This window comes from Bombus affinis, chromosome 14 (assembly GCF_024516045.1).
Source record: "Bombus affinis isolate iyBomAffi1 chromosome 14, iyBomAffi1.2, whole genome shotgun sequence".
NCBI lineage: Eukaryota > Metazoa > Arthropoda > Insecta > Hymenoptera > Apidae > Bombus > Bombus affinis.
This window is the reverse complement of record NC_066357.1, coordinates 10,105,091-10,125,125: the sequence shown is the minus strand read 5'-3', so window position 1 is coordinate 10,125,125 and position 20,035 is coordinate 10,105,091. Positions and strand designations below refer to the sequence as shown.

General features: G+C 38.4%; 1 protein-coding gene across 8 annotated transcripts in view; it reads right to left on the bottom strand.

Annotated features, from left to right (window-relative positions):
• Positions 1–4,822: 4,822 nt before the first annotated feature.
• The window catches only part of LOC126924047 (glutathione S-transferase 1-1-like), a 148,414-nt gene continuing 133,201 nt past the window's right edge, over positions 4,823–20,035 (bottom strand). For 2 of the 8 annotated variants that reach the window (XM_050738124.1, XM_050738122.1), the window contains exons 3-7: positions 6,966–7,166; positions 6,560–6,618; positions 6,362–6,503; positions 6,123–6,290; positions 4,823–5,228 (exon numbers count right to left, since the gene is read on the bottom strand). In XM_050738124.1, the coding sequence (XP_050594081.1) occupies positions 5,073–5,228; positions 6,123–6,290; positions 6,362–6,503; positions 6,560–6,618; positions 6,966–7,106 (666 nt within the window). In that variant the 5' untranslated portion in view covers positions 7,107–7,166 and the 3' untranslated portion in view covers positions 4,823–5,072. Of the gene's footprint in view, positions 5,229–6,122; positions 6,291–6,361; positions 6,504–6,559; positions 6,619–6,965; positions 7,167–7,238; positions 7,404–8,188; positions 9,175–16,305; positions 16,565–20,035 lie in introns of those variants that run through there. The other 6 variants (XM_050738120.1, XM_050738121.1, XM_050738119.1 and 3 more) reach the window with 6 other exon arrangements.

The window sequence follows — 20,035 nt, the reverse complement described above, 5'->3', positions numbered from 1 at the left end:
TGCCGATAGCAATCCTATATAACGTAAAAGATTATTTTACGAATCAAATCGTTCGTCCGTAATAAACTTAGCTTTTTAAAATTCTATCATGTTGTTCGGCTTTATTTTGTGAAACATAATGAGAAATATTTGTCAAGAGACACGATATTTGTGTAAGAAATATTGAAATTCCATTGTGGGATACGGTCGTGTATTTCAAACAGATTAAGCCGGTCGCCCGAGGTGAAAGTACTTATGTTCAGCCTTGAATGTAAACTCGAACGTATCAAAAACAAGGAAATAATCAAATTTTCCTATAAATAACCAAACCGAAAGTAAAGCGATTATACTAGGTTGTCTTTATCTGGCTATGTTGACACAAACTTTACTTTCTTACTTTCTTCTAAAACGAAAGAAACTTTTGGGACAATCTAATAGATGTTCAGAGAAAAAGGCAAATTTTTAATACATGACATTTTGAAGTATTTGAATTCGATGCTACAAAATATATGTAAATATAGAGATATAAATAGAAATATATTATATAAATACAACATAAGATACCGTTAATGAATTTCATTTTACAAGCCTTTATGCAATAACATACAATTAAAAAATATTTGAACGTATTCCATAAGATAACGAGGAATCTAAAATCCTGTATTATTATCCCGTAGCATTCTATACAGAAAAACGACTTCGTTCTATAATATTCTCAAACGTTAGAATAATGTTTTTCTAACGATAAAGTCGATACATATAAGTGCTACGTAGGAACGTGTTATCAGGTTTAGCAGAATAGTTAGTATGATCAAATATGGATTAGTTAGTTCATGTCATTGCGTCGACAACGATATTTAATGTAACAAACAAGAGTATAATCGTAAACTTGCAAATGGTTTGTTTAAAAATAGACAGAAAATTATAGTCGTGTTACATAAAACAAACGCTACGTATATTTTGTTGTTACTGACAATGAATTCGCTCTAACGAATCCTCTAATATTTCTATATAATATTTAATATTTAAGTATCATCAAATATCTTGCGCGTGTAAATAAATATTTCATTCGTTTCGCTACGTAACGGGTTCCACGAAGTTCGCAGACGACTGGAGCACATTCTCAATGCGACAAATTGATTGCTTCGTTTTTGAGAAAATAGTTCGATACACATACAATGGCAGAGCGTGGTCACGGGCTAGGAGAATCGATCACGAGCTTGTAAACTGGTTGACCCACTTTTCCTTCGTTACCTACCTGATTCTCGCGATGCATGCATCGTGGAAATACCGAGATCCAAGAAGACCGCAAATCCTTCGATTTAACGTCGCCGCGCACGTCCACGCCACCGGAAATGTAGCTCTAATCATTTGTGGTTACGGCCATACCGGGAATGCGGAACGCTCTTTTGGAAGACGCGGATTAATTACGAATAGCGCGGCAGAATTGAATTCGCTTATGTAGATCGAGCCGTATGGAAAATTTGCTCCGAAAGATTCGTAAGCTTCGTGCGCAATTTCAAGCCTGTTTCAAACGATATCGCGACGATAAATTGAATACGCTGTATTCGATATTGAACGATCGAGCGAAATTGACCGATTAAATTATCAAATTTTTAGTTAACAATTCGGATATAAACGGGCGACTGTACAACGTTGTTAGTGATTTTCGACGTTGAAACGATATTAAAAGCGATTAAAAAATGCAGATACTTTCAGATATTTGGAACTAAAAATAATTTATCGCAATCGTCGACTTTGCTTTATGTATAGGGCAAAAGTGACTTTACACTATCTATAACTTCCGCAAGTTAATTTACTTGTATAAATATATTTAATCAAATGCTTTCCTCTTTCGTACGAGATGCATAAAAATGTTTCAATTTGCTTCTGAATATTCTGTATCGTTGAAAATATTTAATAGAAATTTGTAATTACGACGTTGAATTGTATCGTAGCGTCACTGCTTTTCCATTGTAGTACGGTCCTCGGTTAATAGGTTTCCAGAACGAAATCTGTTCCGCTTTTAAAAAAGCGAGCGATGCCGGTATATGGTATTTGACATTGAAATTATTTAGTAGTTTTAGTATTTTTTTCATCGAACCAGTAAAAACTATCACGAATTTAAGTATATCGCACTATGTGGTGCAAGACCCATTTAGAAATCATTTAATTATTGGGAAGATGAATCGACAATTATCCGATGATTCACGGTATTACAACATCGAACATCCTTTTAGAATTGAGAATTAATTTCATTTTAGGTATTGTCATTTAATAAACTATGCTATTTAATAAACGAAAGTTTTCTTTGTCAATTAACATTAATTCTTTCACAGTTATTATTTCATTATTCGCTTGTTACGCAACAGTATGATTAAATTAAATACGAAGGCAGACTTTAACGTTGTCAAGGAAATAATGAAAACTCGATTTTTCACTTAATAGAGTGAAATTAAGTTGAGCAACTATGCATTTGTAATTTCTTAAATATTTGCTTCCCTTTCGAAAGCAAGAATGAATCGTTATTAAAATACTTTGCGAACTTTTCCTATATAACACGACTATGTTACGTGCAGCAATATTTTCGCATTAAATAACACCGTATGAACGAAATATCGAACAAGTTGTTATTCGTCGTAAATAAAACAAATCGAAAAGTCGAAAAGAATACAATTTTGCAGAATAGAGCTACCTTTCGAAGAAAATTATGGAAACCGTACGTGTATATTTATACGTTATATACACGGTGCAACGTTCAATTATTTTTCTATAATTTTTAATTCGTCCTGTAGTATCTATGCTAATGTATAGGCGATATACTTATATACGTATATATAGCGTATACACTTATACGATCCTTGCGTAGCGTTCTAAACCATCGATGAAAAGCATACAAGAAAGAAACGTCCGCCCGTTGCGAGAAACTTTGCTAATCGATCTATCGATCAAATTAAAAATCTGAGATAATAACGACGACGGATGAAAAAGCGCGGAGAAAGTCGTATCCGAGGAGAGCAGAACCGCGTTGGGAGGCGGTTCATTTTCTGTCCGGCGCGCGGCGGAAGTTTCTTCCGAGGCGTTCTCAATTTCGCCGGTAAAAACATTATCTTCCCTTCAATGATTCCTCGAGGGCGATCCGCGCGGCCGCATTCGCGAAATGGACCGTGAGTTAATTAAATTCAGGAACAGGAGAATGCCGTGGACCGTCGAACAGGAATTCCGGGAACGGAAGCGCAACGGGTTTTTCAGCCGGCATACTCGGTTCAGGATTCCGCAGTTTCTGCCGCATCATGGTTGTATCGTCCGGCAAAATTATTGTCCGTGTTGCGTAATTCTTGGCACGTAGTCTCACGCACGACCGGCGAACGCATGCCTCTGTGAAAAACATCGCGCACGGAAGTCGAACGAGGACGAAACAATCAGTGGATGGGAAAAAAGAGAGACGGAAAAAATAGACGACAATAGAATCTCTCTTTGATTTTCAAGGGATTCGGATAATTTGGTTTTTATTTTTCCTGATCGATTCATCGACGTTCCCTCTGTTCGCTTAATCCTTCAAAAATTAGTACATTATGTCGCGGAAATTCTGAAAAATATTCGAAGATATTATTCATCGGTTAATATTCCTCGAAAAGAAAGAAAAGGAAAAAAGCGCATTCTCACTGTCAGCGTCACTTCTAATCGCTGGTGACTAAACCATCGATCAACAAATCATTCGCGAGCTTCAAGGTTGATGTATGTAAATCTTGGATAAAAAAACACAAAGTCATGGCGATTATTCGACGTTTTTCAACGGTAAATAAAAATAGGCTCGTTGTACGAGTTATTTTTCCTTATCATATTACTGCTGCATACGTTTAATTTGTTGTTTATATATTCGATATATGTATTTGTACAAATGATCTTAAAGGAAAGGAATTAAGTTTTTCTAAAACGAATATTCAGCTTATTCGGCAAACTTTACTCGCGAATTCAGTTCGGTTCCAATCAGTAGCGTAGATGTACGTTTCATAGGACGAGTGATCCTTCACTACGAGTCGATTAAATTTCGCGTCGAGTGTCTACCTAATCGAACCGTGTGTTTCACCGAAAACAATATTTGGACGTGATCGATAAACGGATTCTACTACGAAACGAAAGCCGTTGAAATGAACCGAAACTCTCTAGCTGCCGTACTGGAAACTTCAGTCGGTTGATTTGCGACAAATAATCGGAATAGATATAAAGGTATTGGGAAAGGCAGAAGTACCAGAACGCGCAAGGCAAATCTAACTATGTACATTTCGAGAGCTCATGACGATAATTACGAACTATCTAACCGAGTTAGTCGCCGCGAGTGTCTTTATAAATGACGTGCAAATATCGTGTCGTCATCGAAAGATCGATACCACAAACGTTAGCAGAAATGTTTGTCTAATCGCGGAAGGCGGGTCTTGATTCCATGTGGATTTTCGGATTGTCGAAGACGAGTCGTAGTTCTAACTACACGTGCTAATCATAGAATTCGATGGAGTATAGTTCGTTGAAATCAGGCTGGAGACAAGTAGATAAATAAATTTCGAAAAGGTTACGATAGGCACGCGAGTAATATGTTACAAGATAATCGATAACTAATGGATATTGCGCGTCAAAGATGATATAAGGCAACCACGTGAAACGTTGGCTACGTCGTACGATATAGGTATCGTGAAACTGTAGCGTTTGATTTATCGGTAATATATCTTAATTATCGTTATTGTACGTATTTATAATAGTTGATAGATATAAAATAATTGGCGTGGTGCGAACAAGTTTGTTTATAGTTCTAATAGCTTATTAAGTTATAACAAGAAAGGGAAGATTAGAGAATAACCGTTGTGTTTTATTTATGTACTCGTTATTTAATTATATCTGTCTCTCGATTTAAGCTATAATAAATAATCGACGATTTTAACATCTTTTTTGATGAAAATTATTCTTAACGAGACAAGGTTCTCGTTAAACGAAACGATGATTTACGAAACGATGGAACAGGTTTCATGTCTAATCTCGATCATCGGTATACGAGCATCGAGTTCACGGTTCTATCATCCTATTCTACAACCTCGGAGTTAACTAGATTTTCCTAAATTCGCCTGATACAATTCGGTAAACATTTTTGTCCCAGGGGCGTGTACATCCTCGAAACCGAATTTATCCAGGAGTTGCTTGCAACGATTGTACCAGGCAGCCACATTGTCGTATCGACCAATATCGAAGTCGAAGCACTGTCAACAAAATATATTATACCCTGTTGATGATATTTTATCTTTCAACCCTTTTATAACATCGACCGTATACTGTTAGTACGGTTCCAGCTACGTTTACGATATAACGCATTTCTACTTCCATTTCTACGAGCAGATGTTTAAAAGCGAGCGGGAATAATGTTCCGTAAAATGATAGTTACGATATTTTTTACAGACTAGTTAGACGGAGCAAGAAAATGAAAACAGACGGATTTTATTAACTGAAACAGAATCGCTACTCTGTAGAATGAAAACATTATTGGCACGTAATATCGTTTAACGGAATTGAAAGTTACATTACACGTAAAAGCATACTTTTTCGTCGAATATTAAAATGTAATTAGCAAAGCTATTCCTTTCAAATTATTTATATGATATTTCGTTTCCTATAATCGTCGCTAAGTTATAAATTACAAAGAGATTTGTAATTCAGCGTAATCTCGGAATAACCTACTTTCTGTTATAGCGGCTTAATGGGAATCAAGATAAAGTTCGATGTATTGTTAAACGATCAAAGCTCGTGTGACAGAGTGCATTATGTTTCTTTTTTTGCTGCTTTTTATCCTAACTTCAACGTCAATTAACGTGAAACGAACCGTTTGATGTCAAAGAGTCACTTTCAACCCTGCCAGTCTCTTTTGTTGAGACATTTTTTTTCTTTGCTTTACTCGTTACTTGTACATTTTGTACAACGTAGAAATTCGCTATTGCTCCAGAAAGCAGTCGGTAAGAGGTCGTGTCAACATTTTCTTTTGCAAGTTGCTTAAATATCAAATTTCATTTTACGTACCATACGTATATCTGATTCTATTTTTGATTACGCAAATCGATTACTCGACTAGGTAATACTTTTTCGAATACCTACACACTTACCAATAAAATGCAAATAGTCGTATGGATGGCAAAATCAGCGATGGTAAGAGTATCACCGGCAACGAACTCCTTATTTTCCAGATACGTGTTTAACAATTCGCATGATTTTTCTACGGCTTGCACATCTTCTTCGTTTAGGGAGTGTGCTCCATGTAACGCTACTGGATACTAATATTTCATGATGTAATACGTACGATACAAATAATTACGGCAATAAAAATATTAGACAGCATACGTACGTAGCACTTAATCATGTTCTCGTGAAGCGAGCCAACGTCAAAGTATAGCATTTGGTCCACTATGCCTCTCTTTTTCGGATCTTTTGGATACAAAGAGTCATTTTTGGCATACTTGCTCGCCAAATATCCCATAATTGGTCGACTGGAAGCACGACATTATCAACGAATTTACGCAAATGATAAACAATCGTTGCATACCTTTCGCACAGAATGAATCCGTTATCGTCCATCGTCGGTATCACGTGCTGAGGATTTAGCTAAAAAGCGTAATAATTATGTAAATACGCGGTGAGTAAGAAAGCCATGAATTATTAAAACAAACGTGTTTGTTTCATTGATAAGATGCCATCGCGCGTATTATTAATGCTACGTACATATTTCCTTTAATTTTATGACAAAAACCGTAAGACATTTTTAATTTCTTCTATTTGTTTTAAATAGATGCAGCGCTTTAAACATAACTATTATTTACGTTACATGTTATAGCTTTTATATCAACTAAAAACACGTTTTCGTTATTGTAAATCATCAATTTTGAATATTTTTCGCGAGAAATCTTTCTCAAAAATATTCTACCATTATACGATTACAAAATCAAACGGACCTTTAGGAAATCAGGCTTCATATGTTCTCCGTCCATGGGGGAAACCGTTTTCAAGTTCAAGTGGACTCCAATCGCTTTTGCCAGTAGTAGAACTGACCGACATGACGGACTATACACAAGACCGTATAAATCAATTGGCATCTTTTCGATCTTCCTTTACCTTTTTCGCGTCAATGTCGTTTTCTCTTCTTTCTTCTGCTTCTGGAATGTCATTGCGTACAAACGAGATTTTTATACAGTAGATCCAACATAAAGAATCTTTCGAATCTTTACATTTTGCATCCACATGTACCTCGGCTCGCATACAAATTCACATGATTACCGTGTCTCAGATCCTATGGATTGGAAGGGTATTGACCAGATCGTGCGGATTTTTATGGAAATCTTTCTCGAAGAGTATGGTCGCTCAGAGTATAACTCGATCATGTAAACGAGAGACTGGCAGAACAAATGGCGTTTTAAAACGATAGACGAACCGTTATTATTTCTTATTATTTTATTGTTACGAATTTATTGGAAATACGATGCGAAATTTTCTATTCTACCTATTAATTATTAATTACTATGTGTTCACGCGCGTAATATATTAAATCACTAAATTTATTTGGCGAAAGGTTCGATAAAATAGTTTGTTATATCGATTTATATAATCAGCACGTTTAGCGTTATAATATACATTGTTACAGTTATTTATAAGTTAAATATTCTTTAAATATTCTTTCTACAGATTTCTTCTGATAACTGACGTAAGATATCAGGTAGATGGAGATGTGCGAGAATCTGAAACGTGAATCGGGTTGAATTTGCGAAAGTACGTGTCCCATGACTCGAGAATTTCGAGAATTTAAATTACATTTCGAGACAACTTTTTGTATCTTCGATTTATGAGGTATTTTCGAATTTTTCGCGTGATAAAATTAAGAAAGACGATACACGGAGTAAAATATTATATGTCAAATATTAAGCGATACGATATTTTACTTCAAGATAGCGTATTCAAAATAGCGCAAGAAAAACCACTCTGAAGTAAGAGAATTCTCTCATTCTAATTCACATCGTATAATATTGCTAAACACAAAGTTAATCGGCATTACGACACATTTTTAACGATTTTCGAGCGACAAACCACCTTAGAACCTACACTGTTTCACATACGCGTACGCTTACATATGTTAACGATTTCCTAATCGATCATTCGAGTAACTGACTGCAAAATAACGTACCGCAGGTTTCTCGCCGATTGACCGGCTACACCGCAGGAAATCCGTAGGTTTCGCGAATAGAACTCGAATACGTTCAGCGAAGCAAAAGCAAATACATAACGTCGAACGGTACATCGAGTTACCATAGTGATGTCGTAACGCCAAACATAAGCGTCAAAGTGTAACGACGATATTGCTGGACGCGTTCGAAGGCTGCATCGGTAGCGATCGATATGAAAACAAGCCTCGGGTGGTCGCGATTGAAACTGAAAAGTAATCGCGTCGCTTCGTGATAGGTTGGCGGATGCGGAGGCGATCGTGGAAGTTGGTATGGGTGCTGGCACGGATATGGATACGAGCACTGGGTAGGTACGGATGCAGGTGCAGGTACGACTATGGTTACTGGTGAACGTTGTCGGCCAATGTTGACGGCCACGACAGGGAAAATCGTATTAATCCACGAACAACGTTTCGTTGCAGGCTGCAGGCGGTTACGATTGAAATCCAAAACAGCCACGATGTTTTACGATAAACGGGTTGCAGCGTAACAAATCGTAGGCAAATGTTTGCAGCGAATCGTTCTATCGTTTTATATATAGACCTTTCGACTCGATATTATTTATAGCGACGATGCCCTTTTTAATGGCTTTAATTAGCAGGCGTAGACACACGATTTGTTTTAGTGGCGCGTGCTCGTCGAACGAATTTCGTGGACTTATGGATAGTTTTGCGAGAGGATACGAACGAACGTATAGTCTTTCAAGACAGGGTATTCACATCGGACGATTATCTTTATTTCCATTCGACGATTTAAAGGAAAAGAGATCGGCGCATCTAATTAAATCGTCGGATATTCGACGTTTCCAAAATTTGTACGATACACTGGCTGAAAACCGCGGTAATAATCCATCGTCGTACATAAATTTCCTCTTGGCCGTCGATAATCGTATTTCGCGCGAGAAGAAAAAGACGAACGAAGAAAGAACGAGGAAGAATTAAGGCTTGATATCGTCGTGGCTCCATCGTGTTCGAGAAACTTCGCGATAGATAACTGTTAAAAGGATACTGGTTATCAAGCTGGAAGCACGCGATACGCGGGATTGTCGCGATGTTCCCGCCAACGTTCGCGCTCGTTCATCTCAATAAATTTTCCTTCATTACCGTCGTCACCTGGGAGGCCGGGGAGCGATCTCATTTTACCGGACAGTTACATGTGACTTGTTACTGCGATATAATTTTAATTGGCTGCGAAAATACATCGCGACTGCGCGTAAGAATAACCGCGCGCCATTGTAACGCTCCGCTAGGTTGTTCATAAATTCATACGGCTGAACGTGGACCGTTCTCGCGCGCCAATTATTTCTCCGTCGGAGCATCAGCAAAACGTGTCGTTTTAACGATGTCATGGACAACTAGAAACATCGATTATTCGGCGAACGAGCATGTAATTTGGTCGCGAATGAATGCGTCCGCGTGCGGCCGCGCCCTCGTTCAATTTATTCGCGTACAACCCCGGCGACGAGTTTTCGTTTAATCGCCATTTAAACGATTATCAACCGATGCCCAATCGTAAATAAAGACCACGTCCATTCACGTTAGCGAAACTCACGATATTTTCTACGAGTGGAAACAACGATCAATTTGCATCCATTATGTTAATTGATAATCAATTTTGCCGTTTCTTTTTAACAGATCGAACTTGATTGAGCTGTAAATTAGAACGAGCAGCGGATTTTACATTTACTACGATGAATTTTCATAAAATTACAGTCGTTCTAACCCTTAACAATTTTCATTCCGGAGGCGTCATATTCCTATTATAAGAATAAGAACTTCCAACACGAGGATACGCGAAGAATTTCGTTTACATTTTGATTTATTTATCGTAATTATAATTGGGAATAATATCTTGTATCCTATTATATCGCATCGCATTATGTTATTCGTTGGTAAGAAATTCCAATATTTACCACTATTAATCTTCAATTCGATAATTAAAATTCACGACCTTTATTTTGCTTTACAGTTATCGAATTTTAAAATGCTACGTGCACGATTTCATTATTCGTTGTGTTCGGTGTTCAATGTACAATGCACGAGCAAAATTTATAAATGGCAGATGCGAGAAAGCATCGTTGCGAAAATATGCGAATATACGTCGACAGGTATTAAATATATAGATGGTTACAATAACTTTAGTAAGTTGACCGGTTATACAATCGAACGTACCAAGCTCGATCGTTTTCAGTTCATTTCTCGTTATCAATCTACTCATCTTGTCGTTTTGTTGCTATTTGAAAACTATTCGCTTTCGTTTATTACAGCGAACCGGTCGCTAATCGTAGCCATTGGTTTAATATGTCGTTGCAGCAATTCTCTATTCTGTATTGTATACTTTTTACATCTTCCGCAAGTAGAAAATTATCGATAAACGTAATATATATTTTTATGCGAAATATTATTTTTCTTGAATTGGATCGAATGATTTTTAAGTTTGGCGATTAATCCTGTACCGACGAATTAAAAATTCACGTTGAAAACAGGGGTTTAATCGGCCGAGTTTAATCGTAGCAACATTGATTTTTGTGCGTTGCGAGTTAGTGAAATGGCTATTTAGCCGAAATTAGCTCGATAAATTTCACTACCGCTACTGTACGTAGAGCTAGCAAACCATTTACACTCTACGTATGCGTTAAGAGATAATCTCTAATTTTCTCGAATAATTTCAAATCGACATTGTTTCTGAAATCCAATCTTTCGATTGTTTTAATCCAATCTTTTAAATATTTTGCCATCTCTATCTTTAAACGGTATGGTTCTCGATCGAACGATAAAAATATCAACGCAAACAACTTTCGCTATTTATGCTGTTTCGTCCATGAAATAATGTCTCCGTTTCTCTAGAACAGCGTGAAACAAATATTAAGCGACTTATTTTTGCTCTGCGTTCGATCGTCATATAATTTATGTCCTATTTAATTGTCAAAGTTTAATCAATTTCTGAAAACTCGAAAACGTTCCAAATGCTTTCATCGCGATGGTCGTCGCAACTATTCGTATATGTATGCATTTATGAAATTCATGCGAAAGAAATTCCATCTGTCCCTGGTTGATCCTCGTCGACCACCTAACGAGTCCGTCCTTAGAGCATGACACATCGAATCAGCCGTAATACACGTCAATTGTTCGACTTCATAAATTATTTACGCGTTGCTATTCATATGGTTGACAAATGCTACGGGGTTCGATCCGTTGGAAGTGTAACGAAGCGGAAGTGGGACGAACGATAATGCCGTGAGCACGACGCGGATCTGATACCTACTGCTGGTACGGTTGATCCTTTAATTACCGTACTCGACCACGGATCAGCGTGATCCTACCGATTCTCGAGATCGTCGCGAGCATATCACCGTTAATCTTAAAATCGAATTCTACGCGTTCGTTTCGGAGGTTTTACTCGCGAGATAACAGAAAGGCAAAGACAGCACGCAGCCTTTTATAATTTCGGGGTGCAGGACTCGCGCGATTCCTCCGGTTCCGCTCGACCTTTCCGCGTGTCCCATTAAATCCCACGAAACGGTAGCGATAACCGATATCGCGTCTGGCCGACCGTCGATAACGTCGCGAAATGAGTTTGCATCTGGCTCGCTGACCTGGTCGAGTCTCCTGCTTACGCTGACCGAGTTATCGCAGCTAGCGCCGGGCGTGTCTGCGCTGTAACTATCGATTAAGCGAGCGGATCCACTCGAATGGAAAATGGAATAGCCGCGATCGTTCTCGGCTCATCGACGCCGTCATGGAAATGCGGCATCTAGCCGAGATAGCCTAGCCCTTTCGTTTCAACCCTCGTTCCCACTCTGACACTCGCCCCGCGATTACCCGAGTCGAGCCGACCCGATCCGTCTCCCTCTTTTCCAGCTTCGTCAATTTCCCATTCTCTGTATTTCTCGCTGTGCGTCTCTTCCACGTTTGTTCGTTACTTCTCTCGCTCGGGATACGAACAATCGATGGTTAGTAACGTTGGAACGTCGCGTTTGTGCCGTAGGCCGCGAAATTCGCCATCGCCTGGACCATTGTCGATAGTTGATTGTCCGCGGCTCAGGTGACTGCTTTCTTTCCCCAACGAACCCAATATTTGGAGATTTATTTTTTGACCAACGACTGTCCGTACGCAAGGGTATTACCGTTACTTCGTAACGTTACCGAAGCCTGAGTAGGTACCATTGGTAGTTGGATTTCACTGAGAATCCTGTATAGTCCCCGTGAATATTTCATTTGTAGAAATAGCTTTGTTCGGTAGGTTATGAATAATTCGAGGACTTCGATGGAAAGCCTGGTTTAATTTTTATGACGCTTGGAACTGCATACCATCGAAGATCGTTTAGTCGCCGTTGCTGAAACGACACGCTTCAGAGCCTGCTAATATACATTTCTCGAATGATCGACAGACTAAATGGAGTTAAATTAGACGACGTGGGGTACAAATTCAGCCGCATCTTTCATTCGACGTGCCTCCAGTATAACGACGCACGAGCACCATTATTATTACATACACGTATGTATGTACGTTGTATGTACACACCATTAAGAAAGGTAAAGTACTTTTCAGGAAATTGTGAACGGCGAACTGCCTACGTATGAAATATGGTTTGCTGATAATCGAACCGTTCAGAAGCCACAGAAAAAAGCGACGATGTTGCAAATGCTAGTTTTTCGATTTATTGCTTTGGTATTTTGAAAAAAATAAATTATTACTGCGTTCTTTACTATGACGTGGAAGTGAATTCACAAAGCGGGATCGGAGTTAGATAAATATTTAACGATGATTGTTAACGTACTTGATACGAGTATCAATTTAATTGTACGCTGCATTCTGAATAACTAACGCGTTGCTTTACACATTGACAACGGAATGTTTATATCGCTTGAACAAACATAGATATTCCTGTCTGAGTCGTGAATTATTGCAGCGATTAAATAGCTTTAATGGTACAAACTCGTCTAATTATTGACACGACCATCGTCAAACCGTTTGTACGTGTACGAAGATGTCAGATGTCAGTAAATGTTACAACGCATATTGTTAGCAATTACCGAACTGTTTAATTTTACCTTCATTTAGGTTACATGTAAATGGCACAATGTTAAAACAAACTGAAACAAAAGCCTGCTGGACTTTTTAATATCAATTAAAAGATATTAAAGCGAGACCTTATCATTTAATTCTACGTTATATTTATCAACAAGAACCGAAATGTATTTTCTACGACGAAAGCAGCGGTTACGCGCAATATTTTTTCATCTAATTAGTGGCACAGCTTCGCCAACAATTCTTGCTTTTCCGCTTAAGCGGGGGTAAACGTTTCGGCGAAATTAATCCATCGCTACATTCAAACACCATCCATATTCTAGACCGTGGGTTAATTAACATCTAAATTTCCATCGTTGCCCGCCTTAATTGATCCACTTTATTACACATCGCAGGAGGGGGAGGGACTGGTTTATACGAGGTGGTCGCCCGCCGTTCACGAAAACACACGCCGATCGCTTTCATCGATATCCCGTTAAGGCCAGATGTATTTTACGAGCACGGCCTCCAGCCAAAAGTGATAAATTTTAAACCAGCCGGCCGCCGATTATACAAGCATATTAGTTCCTCTTTTCTCTGTCTCTTTCCACGCATTTCCATCCATCGAAACTCAATCCGAATCAGCTGCTTTTCCTTGTGGCGTGCCAAAATTCCTTTAGAGTCTCTCGATCCTTGATAAGATTCGCACGCTGCTCTGGCTCCGTTGATCGATAAGTTTAGCAACAGAAATCTGTGTCTCGATGTTCGCGATATTAGAGGTTTTCGGGTTAATGAAATCAAAATCGATGAGATAAAAGTGGCGGGGCATTTCGGGTGTTCGCGTGTACGCTGTTCGAAAGAGAAACGGTAGAAGGTAAAGGATCAAAGGATTTCGTTGACTAACAGCGACCATCGGCACGGCTATGCCGAGTTCAGGACGTCGACAATGACGTCAACTAGGAAGATGTATAGGAACGAAAGCAGCCGGTGGAAGATAGCTCCGTTCTCTTTCTATACATCTCCAATCTGTTCTCTTCGTTGTCAGTGGAGAAGTAGCAAAGATATTACGAGTTTCAACGAGTTCCACAGAGTTACGAACTGTCTTGCAGGTAACGCGTTAGTTTCCGTCTGCTTTCTTGAGCTCTGCTGTCAAGGGAATTGGCTGTTACGAGATACGCTTGTTATTCCGTATCCGGTGTGACGGGCCTGCTGGAATTTTAAGCCTTCGCTTCATCAAACCTGTATCGCGACATATGTAAACTAGGTAGCTGGAAGAAATGCAAAACAGTTGCGAATCAAATCCTCGAATTGCGTGGATAATTAACAGACTAACACGCAAAATCCTATACGCTTTGATTAAAACGGAAGCTGTACTCTGTCTGAATATTTCCTTGGATCATCACCATCGACTTTATATAATTGATTTAACGACATTCTGTATCTATTTCTTAATTCGAGCGCTTAAATTCAGCAATTGCATAACACATTTTGGACAAAATCGAGTTAGCAGTAGAGTATGGTTTTATAGTCGTTCGTTAAGCGCATTCGGTTTATCGAATATAATGTGACTTAGAAACTTTTCCCAACCTTTTTCGCAAAACTTACAATTACAAATGTGCTTTAGACCCTTGTTCGAAGTTAACGTACCATTTTTATTAACTCGTGTATCTATCAGATATTTGAAATACGCGTACCTCGATCCTCGACGGATCAAACAGTTGTTACTCTTTTTACGAAACGAACAGACATCGTCACCGCGAGAGAATAGTCGCTGACTATTGATCAATTTGTCGATCGACTGGTATCGCGTTTTTTCCTCCCTTACGAACGTAAAATTCTTGGTTTTTCTTTGTTTCCTTCAACGCTCAGTTGCGAGATTGTACGCGGCTTCAGCGGGAAAATGGTTGGCGACTGAAAAGGCCGTGCGACCACGTTTTCCGTGTCGTTAATTAGAAAGAAAAAAACTTACGGATTCGCTCGTTACCATCCGCAACCGCGCAACGATTCGCGTATAAAAGCGACTGCTGGAATTTCATAAGCCTTTGAAAGTTCACTTGGCGCGCTACTTTGATCCGCGACCGCGGCCGAAAAGTCTTTGAACCGGCTATGTCATGCAAGAGTATTGCCGACGCGAGTTTCGAAGTTCGCCGATTACGAACAGCTTTCATGCGCCGAACATCTAATATAAATTTGTAGATAAGGAAAATAGCGACGAACAACGCAATTACACGTAACTGATGACTATACTGCAAATTCTTATTACGTATCTTCAGTTTCGTATTTTTTACGAAGAGAACCAAAGAGATACAAAAGAAGCGTAAGAGATCTTACACGGTATGTGAACTCGTTTTGCTATAAATTTACTACAAGAATTATCCACTTTGCATATTTTATATAGTTTCGCATGTTACTTAACGTTTTCTACATTATGTCGCCTACCGTGTGGTTATATACATAGTAATCGAAATGAGTTTCTTCGAACATAAAGAAAATAAAATTGATTCGAACCTTACGATCAAACGGTTCAACTTATTCGTCGATTAAACGTGTAAATTGTACACGTAGATTGAAATTATTGAAGGGAAAGTATGTAAACGAAGAACTTGAACAACTTTTCTTACGGCAAGGTAGAAATGATAAACTTTTAAACGACTATTCTTAATTAATATTTAGACATTGAGGTAAAGTTAGCGAACTAATGTCGAGATGTTTTTTAATTAAATAATAAAGAAGATGTAATGCTTTGTATCTCAACGGGAACTATGAGAAAAGGTAGCATCGTGGATTTTTATTATTTTTAAATTACCATAAACTTGAGTTTAGGTACGTACGGAGAATAGGTACGTTTTGGCATTTTCTTCCGCTATCGTTCGAATTGTATCATCGATTGGTCTGATTATATTCGGTAGAATATAAGACGGTAGAATATATAATGTGCGAAGGCACGTATGTATTTATTCATTTCAGCCTGATAACCTAGAAGCTAGACTTGGCTTTGCGATGAAAGCTAAAACGATTAAACTATTTTGTACGCCAGAACTTTCTTAGTATATTAAATGAAAATACGTACCTAAGCGATGTGTTTTTAAAACACTTCTTGGTTCGTATAAGAAACGATTATGTTTTGGAGCGATCTACTACTTTGGAAAAATATAACAATATATCTATTTCAAAGTCTTTGCAACCACTTCATCTCCCATTTCCCCTCTAGACATTTGCTGTCCATAAATCTTTGCCACTCCGTTCTCGTGATACATATCGAAAAAATTTCCATCGACTCAATTTTCCAAATGGTTCGATACGATCGCCGAGTAAAATGAAGCATTCTTCTGAAAAAATGACAATAAAAAAGGTTTTAATTATTCAAATTCGTTATTTGAATTTGATTTTAATCGAATCAAGCTTCGCAACTTCCGATTACAGTTTTAAACGAAGAACAAACTGTTCTAATTTCATTGCCGTTCTTTTTAAATACATATCCACCTTTTTAATTTACGATTGATCCTCCACAACTATTGATTGCTCTTGAGATATGTGATAAGAGGAAAGCAAGGGATAATATATTATATTGTCAACGGCAGTTTTAGAGGTAGTGCAAACTAATGATGTCGTTTCATTAGTTTGAGATAAAAAGAACTTACGACGGACAATAACAAAGCGTACGGGATTAATCTTCCTTTCTTTGAAAGAAAGGATAGGTAAGCTTTAAAATCAACCCGATGAGTGTTGCTCTATTTGAGTCTAACAGCGTATTAAGGTTTTGTATTATTATATTACGGTATTATAAGATATTGTTTATATTACGACGGACTAAAGGATTAAAGGGATTAAAGGGATTAAAGGGAATCGATATACATAGGATAAATTACGAATAATAAAAATCACTGTCTCTTACGATAAATCAATTGTAGAAATTCATTAAAAACAGCACAAGGAAATAAGACAGAACGATGCACCAGTTTTCGGTTAGATCGTCGTTCCTTTAACTTTCTTTTCCTTTTACGAAACAAACTGATCGTCACTTTCCAAGACGTTTTGTATACGTATTCTGGGCCAACATCGCTCCATAAATTCATCCGTTTCAACAAGCTGAACATAGATTCGACACTAAGCATACGATACGATCATTGCGTATTTGTCGCGTAATGGCGATTCATTAGGAGTTATCTCGTAATACAACAATAAGCAGTAATCATCTTAGTTGCTCCTCCGATTATCCCTATCTACGTCGTCTATAGCATAGTTATTAGCATTCGCTGATCGCTAGTTATATCAAGCGGTTACGGCTTAATGCTAGGCGCTCTTAAACGCCGCGAGGGAAGCTCGCTGGTTCAACAAACTATTGGTCCTAGCGGCGGCACGTCTGTTCGTTCGTTCGTTCATTTGTTCGTACGAATGCGACTGCCGTGAATCGGTATTAATTCCAGCCAATGGTCTACTCTCCACCGACGCTAGCAATTATGTCGGATGTCGAGGCGCAATGCGGAGAAACGGTACTACAAAACGCCCAGCAAATACGTGCCGATGCGTCTATGGATCGAGTATTTGCACGCGCGTTTTGTGCGTGTATTCGCAATTTCCACTGACGAGGAATCGGCTAACCTGGGAAGATTATACGTGAGCGGTGTGTCAAGTTCTAACAGGGAACTGGACAATTGCTCCGAGAGGGACGACGTTCCTAGCACGTCCTCGGAATTTTCAGACCCGCCCTATCGGCTCCCATGTCGAACACGCAGGGCTACACATCACTCTCGGCACCTAACCACCGCCAGTATTCGCGTGGCGTAATAATAATCGCATAAATAATGAGACCTTCGATAGAGCCGATTTAGGAAACGATCGGCAATCGTCTGGAGAATAAATAAAGATTTTGGCGTATTAACCCTCCAATCGCGGACCATTTTCATGTTCTCCTGTACAAAATCACGCACGAAATTTTTATCTTGCACAGATTTGTTATCGGTTATCGGGATTTTTTTAATGGAATACAGGAGCAAAAATCGAAATAAGTCGAGAAAAAGGAAATACTCTTACGCTTATTAAGTTACGATCTATAAATAGCGTAACCCGACAAAATTAACGAAATATGTACTCGAGTTGAATGCGATTTCGACGTCGCCCGCGGCTGGAATAATTTCGACGGAGGAGCACGTTGATTGCGGAATTGAACTCGCCTGGTCGTTCAGTGTTATTGAAACTTTCTTTTTTTGAAAACGTTGAGTGCTAATGGTTCCAACGCGGTGTTATCAGCCTGCCAGAGCAACCAAGCCTTGACACTGCATGGACGCTACTTGATTCAACGAGTCAAGTGTATTCGAAAATCATAATTCACGCGATGAAAAAAGTATATCATTTTTTGTCATTTTTCCTTGAGCGTGTGCTTGTAACTGTTATGGTGATTTGTGATAAGGAATATCTCGAGAAAGGTGTTTGCGTCCACCGATGAACATGGTGGATGAGTTTATTACTTAAGGGAAATTGCGTATTTTGCTTTTGTCTCCTTGATCTGTTGTTTCACAAAAGAGCAACAAAGTAGTACAAATTAAGGATAATCGAGCGAATTTATCGTGTCATACCTAATTTTTAAATTCTAACTTATTCGTTAGGATAAGCAAAGTATCGCTACCGACTTTTATCTCTGTGCAATTTGTAGGGGATTTCGCAGAAGTTTCCGGGATAGTCAAGAACAAGCACATATATCAAGATATATAGTACAAGTAAGCACGAGATGTTAATCCTATCGAACAGTCACGTCACGGGATGAACTCGATAAAGGAGTTACATAATCGACGATTTTACATAATCTCATGTAAATTGATATTACTATTGGAAGATGTTTAACACTAGTAATTACCTTATTTTATAATCATACAAATAATATTACTATAATAGTATTATTAATCGTGAGAGCATTACCAAATCTGAGGAAGCAGTTTTCAGAGGCTGAATGAAATAAGGTAGACGTATCAAGTGGCTTAATATCAGGAAAATAAATTATTCGATAAAGAAATCTAGAACGGTATAAATTTATATGTATGTCTAAGAAGTTAAGACCAAAATAACAAACGATCCATCGATCACGTACATCTTTAAACATCGCTAAATAAATGGTTTACTTTTAAACGTAGAATGATCCAAGAAATTGATTTATGCAAGAAAAATGATACGTATCTATATTCTAATTTAAACAGGAATCTACTTGTAATCTCACCTATACATTCTCAAAACTAGCTTACGCTGCTTCTTAATGATGTTGGTGTATTTTCGTGGGCAACTGTGCCGGATAACGAGTGACGAACACGTGCACTCAGGTTCAGAAGCTGTTACGTCGATTGTCCGGGGAATTACCGGCGTCAAGATATACGGTATCATCGTTAATTTATCTATATCACTGCGAGATCGATTCTTCCTTCCCCTTCGCAAGGTATATGGTATATGCACATGTCGACCAAGTGCGCCAGCCACGTGTAAACCATACGAGCAAATCTGTCGCTGGGGACCGGCGACCGATTTTGACCTGCTTAAATACTGTCGCCTCGATCTAGGAGAATGCTTAAATTTTATAATCCACCTCCTTTTCCTGGTTGTGCGCTATTGGCTAAGATTTCTAGCGTTTTTAACATACGTTACGCGAAGTTGCGGTAAAGCATGTTTAGCACAATCGTCCTACGATTACTCGATTAATTTTCGAAAGTCGAAGAAGGAAACTTACGGTTTTAGATCCTTTTAATCACATTGCTGAAATTCTTGCGATTCTCGTTATTCCTATACAACGAGATTTTAAAGAAGAAACGAATTTC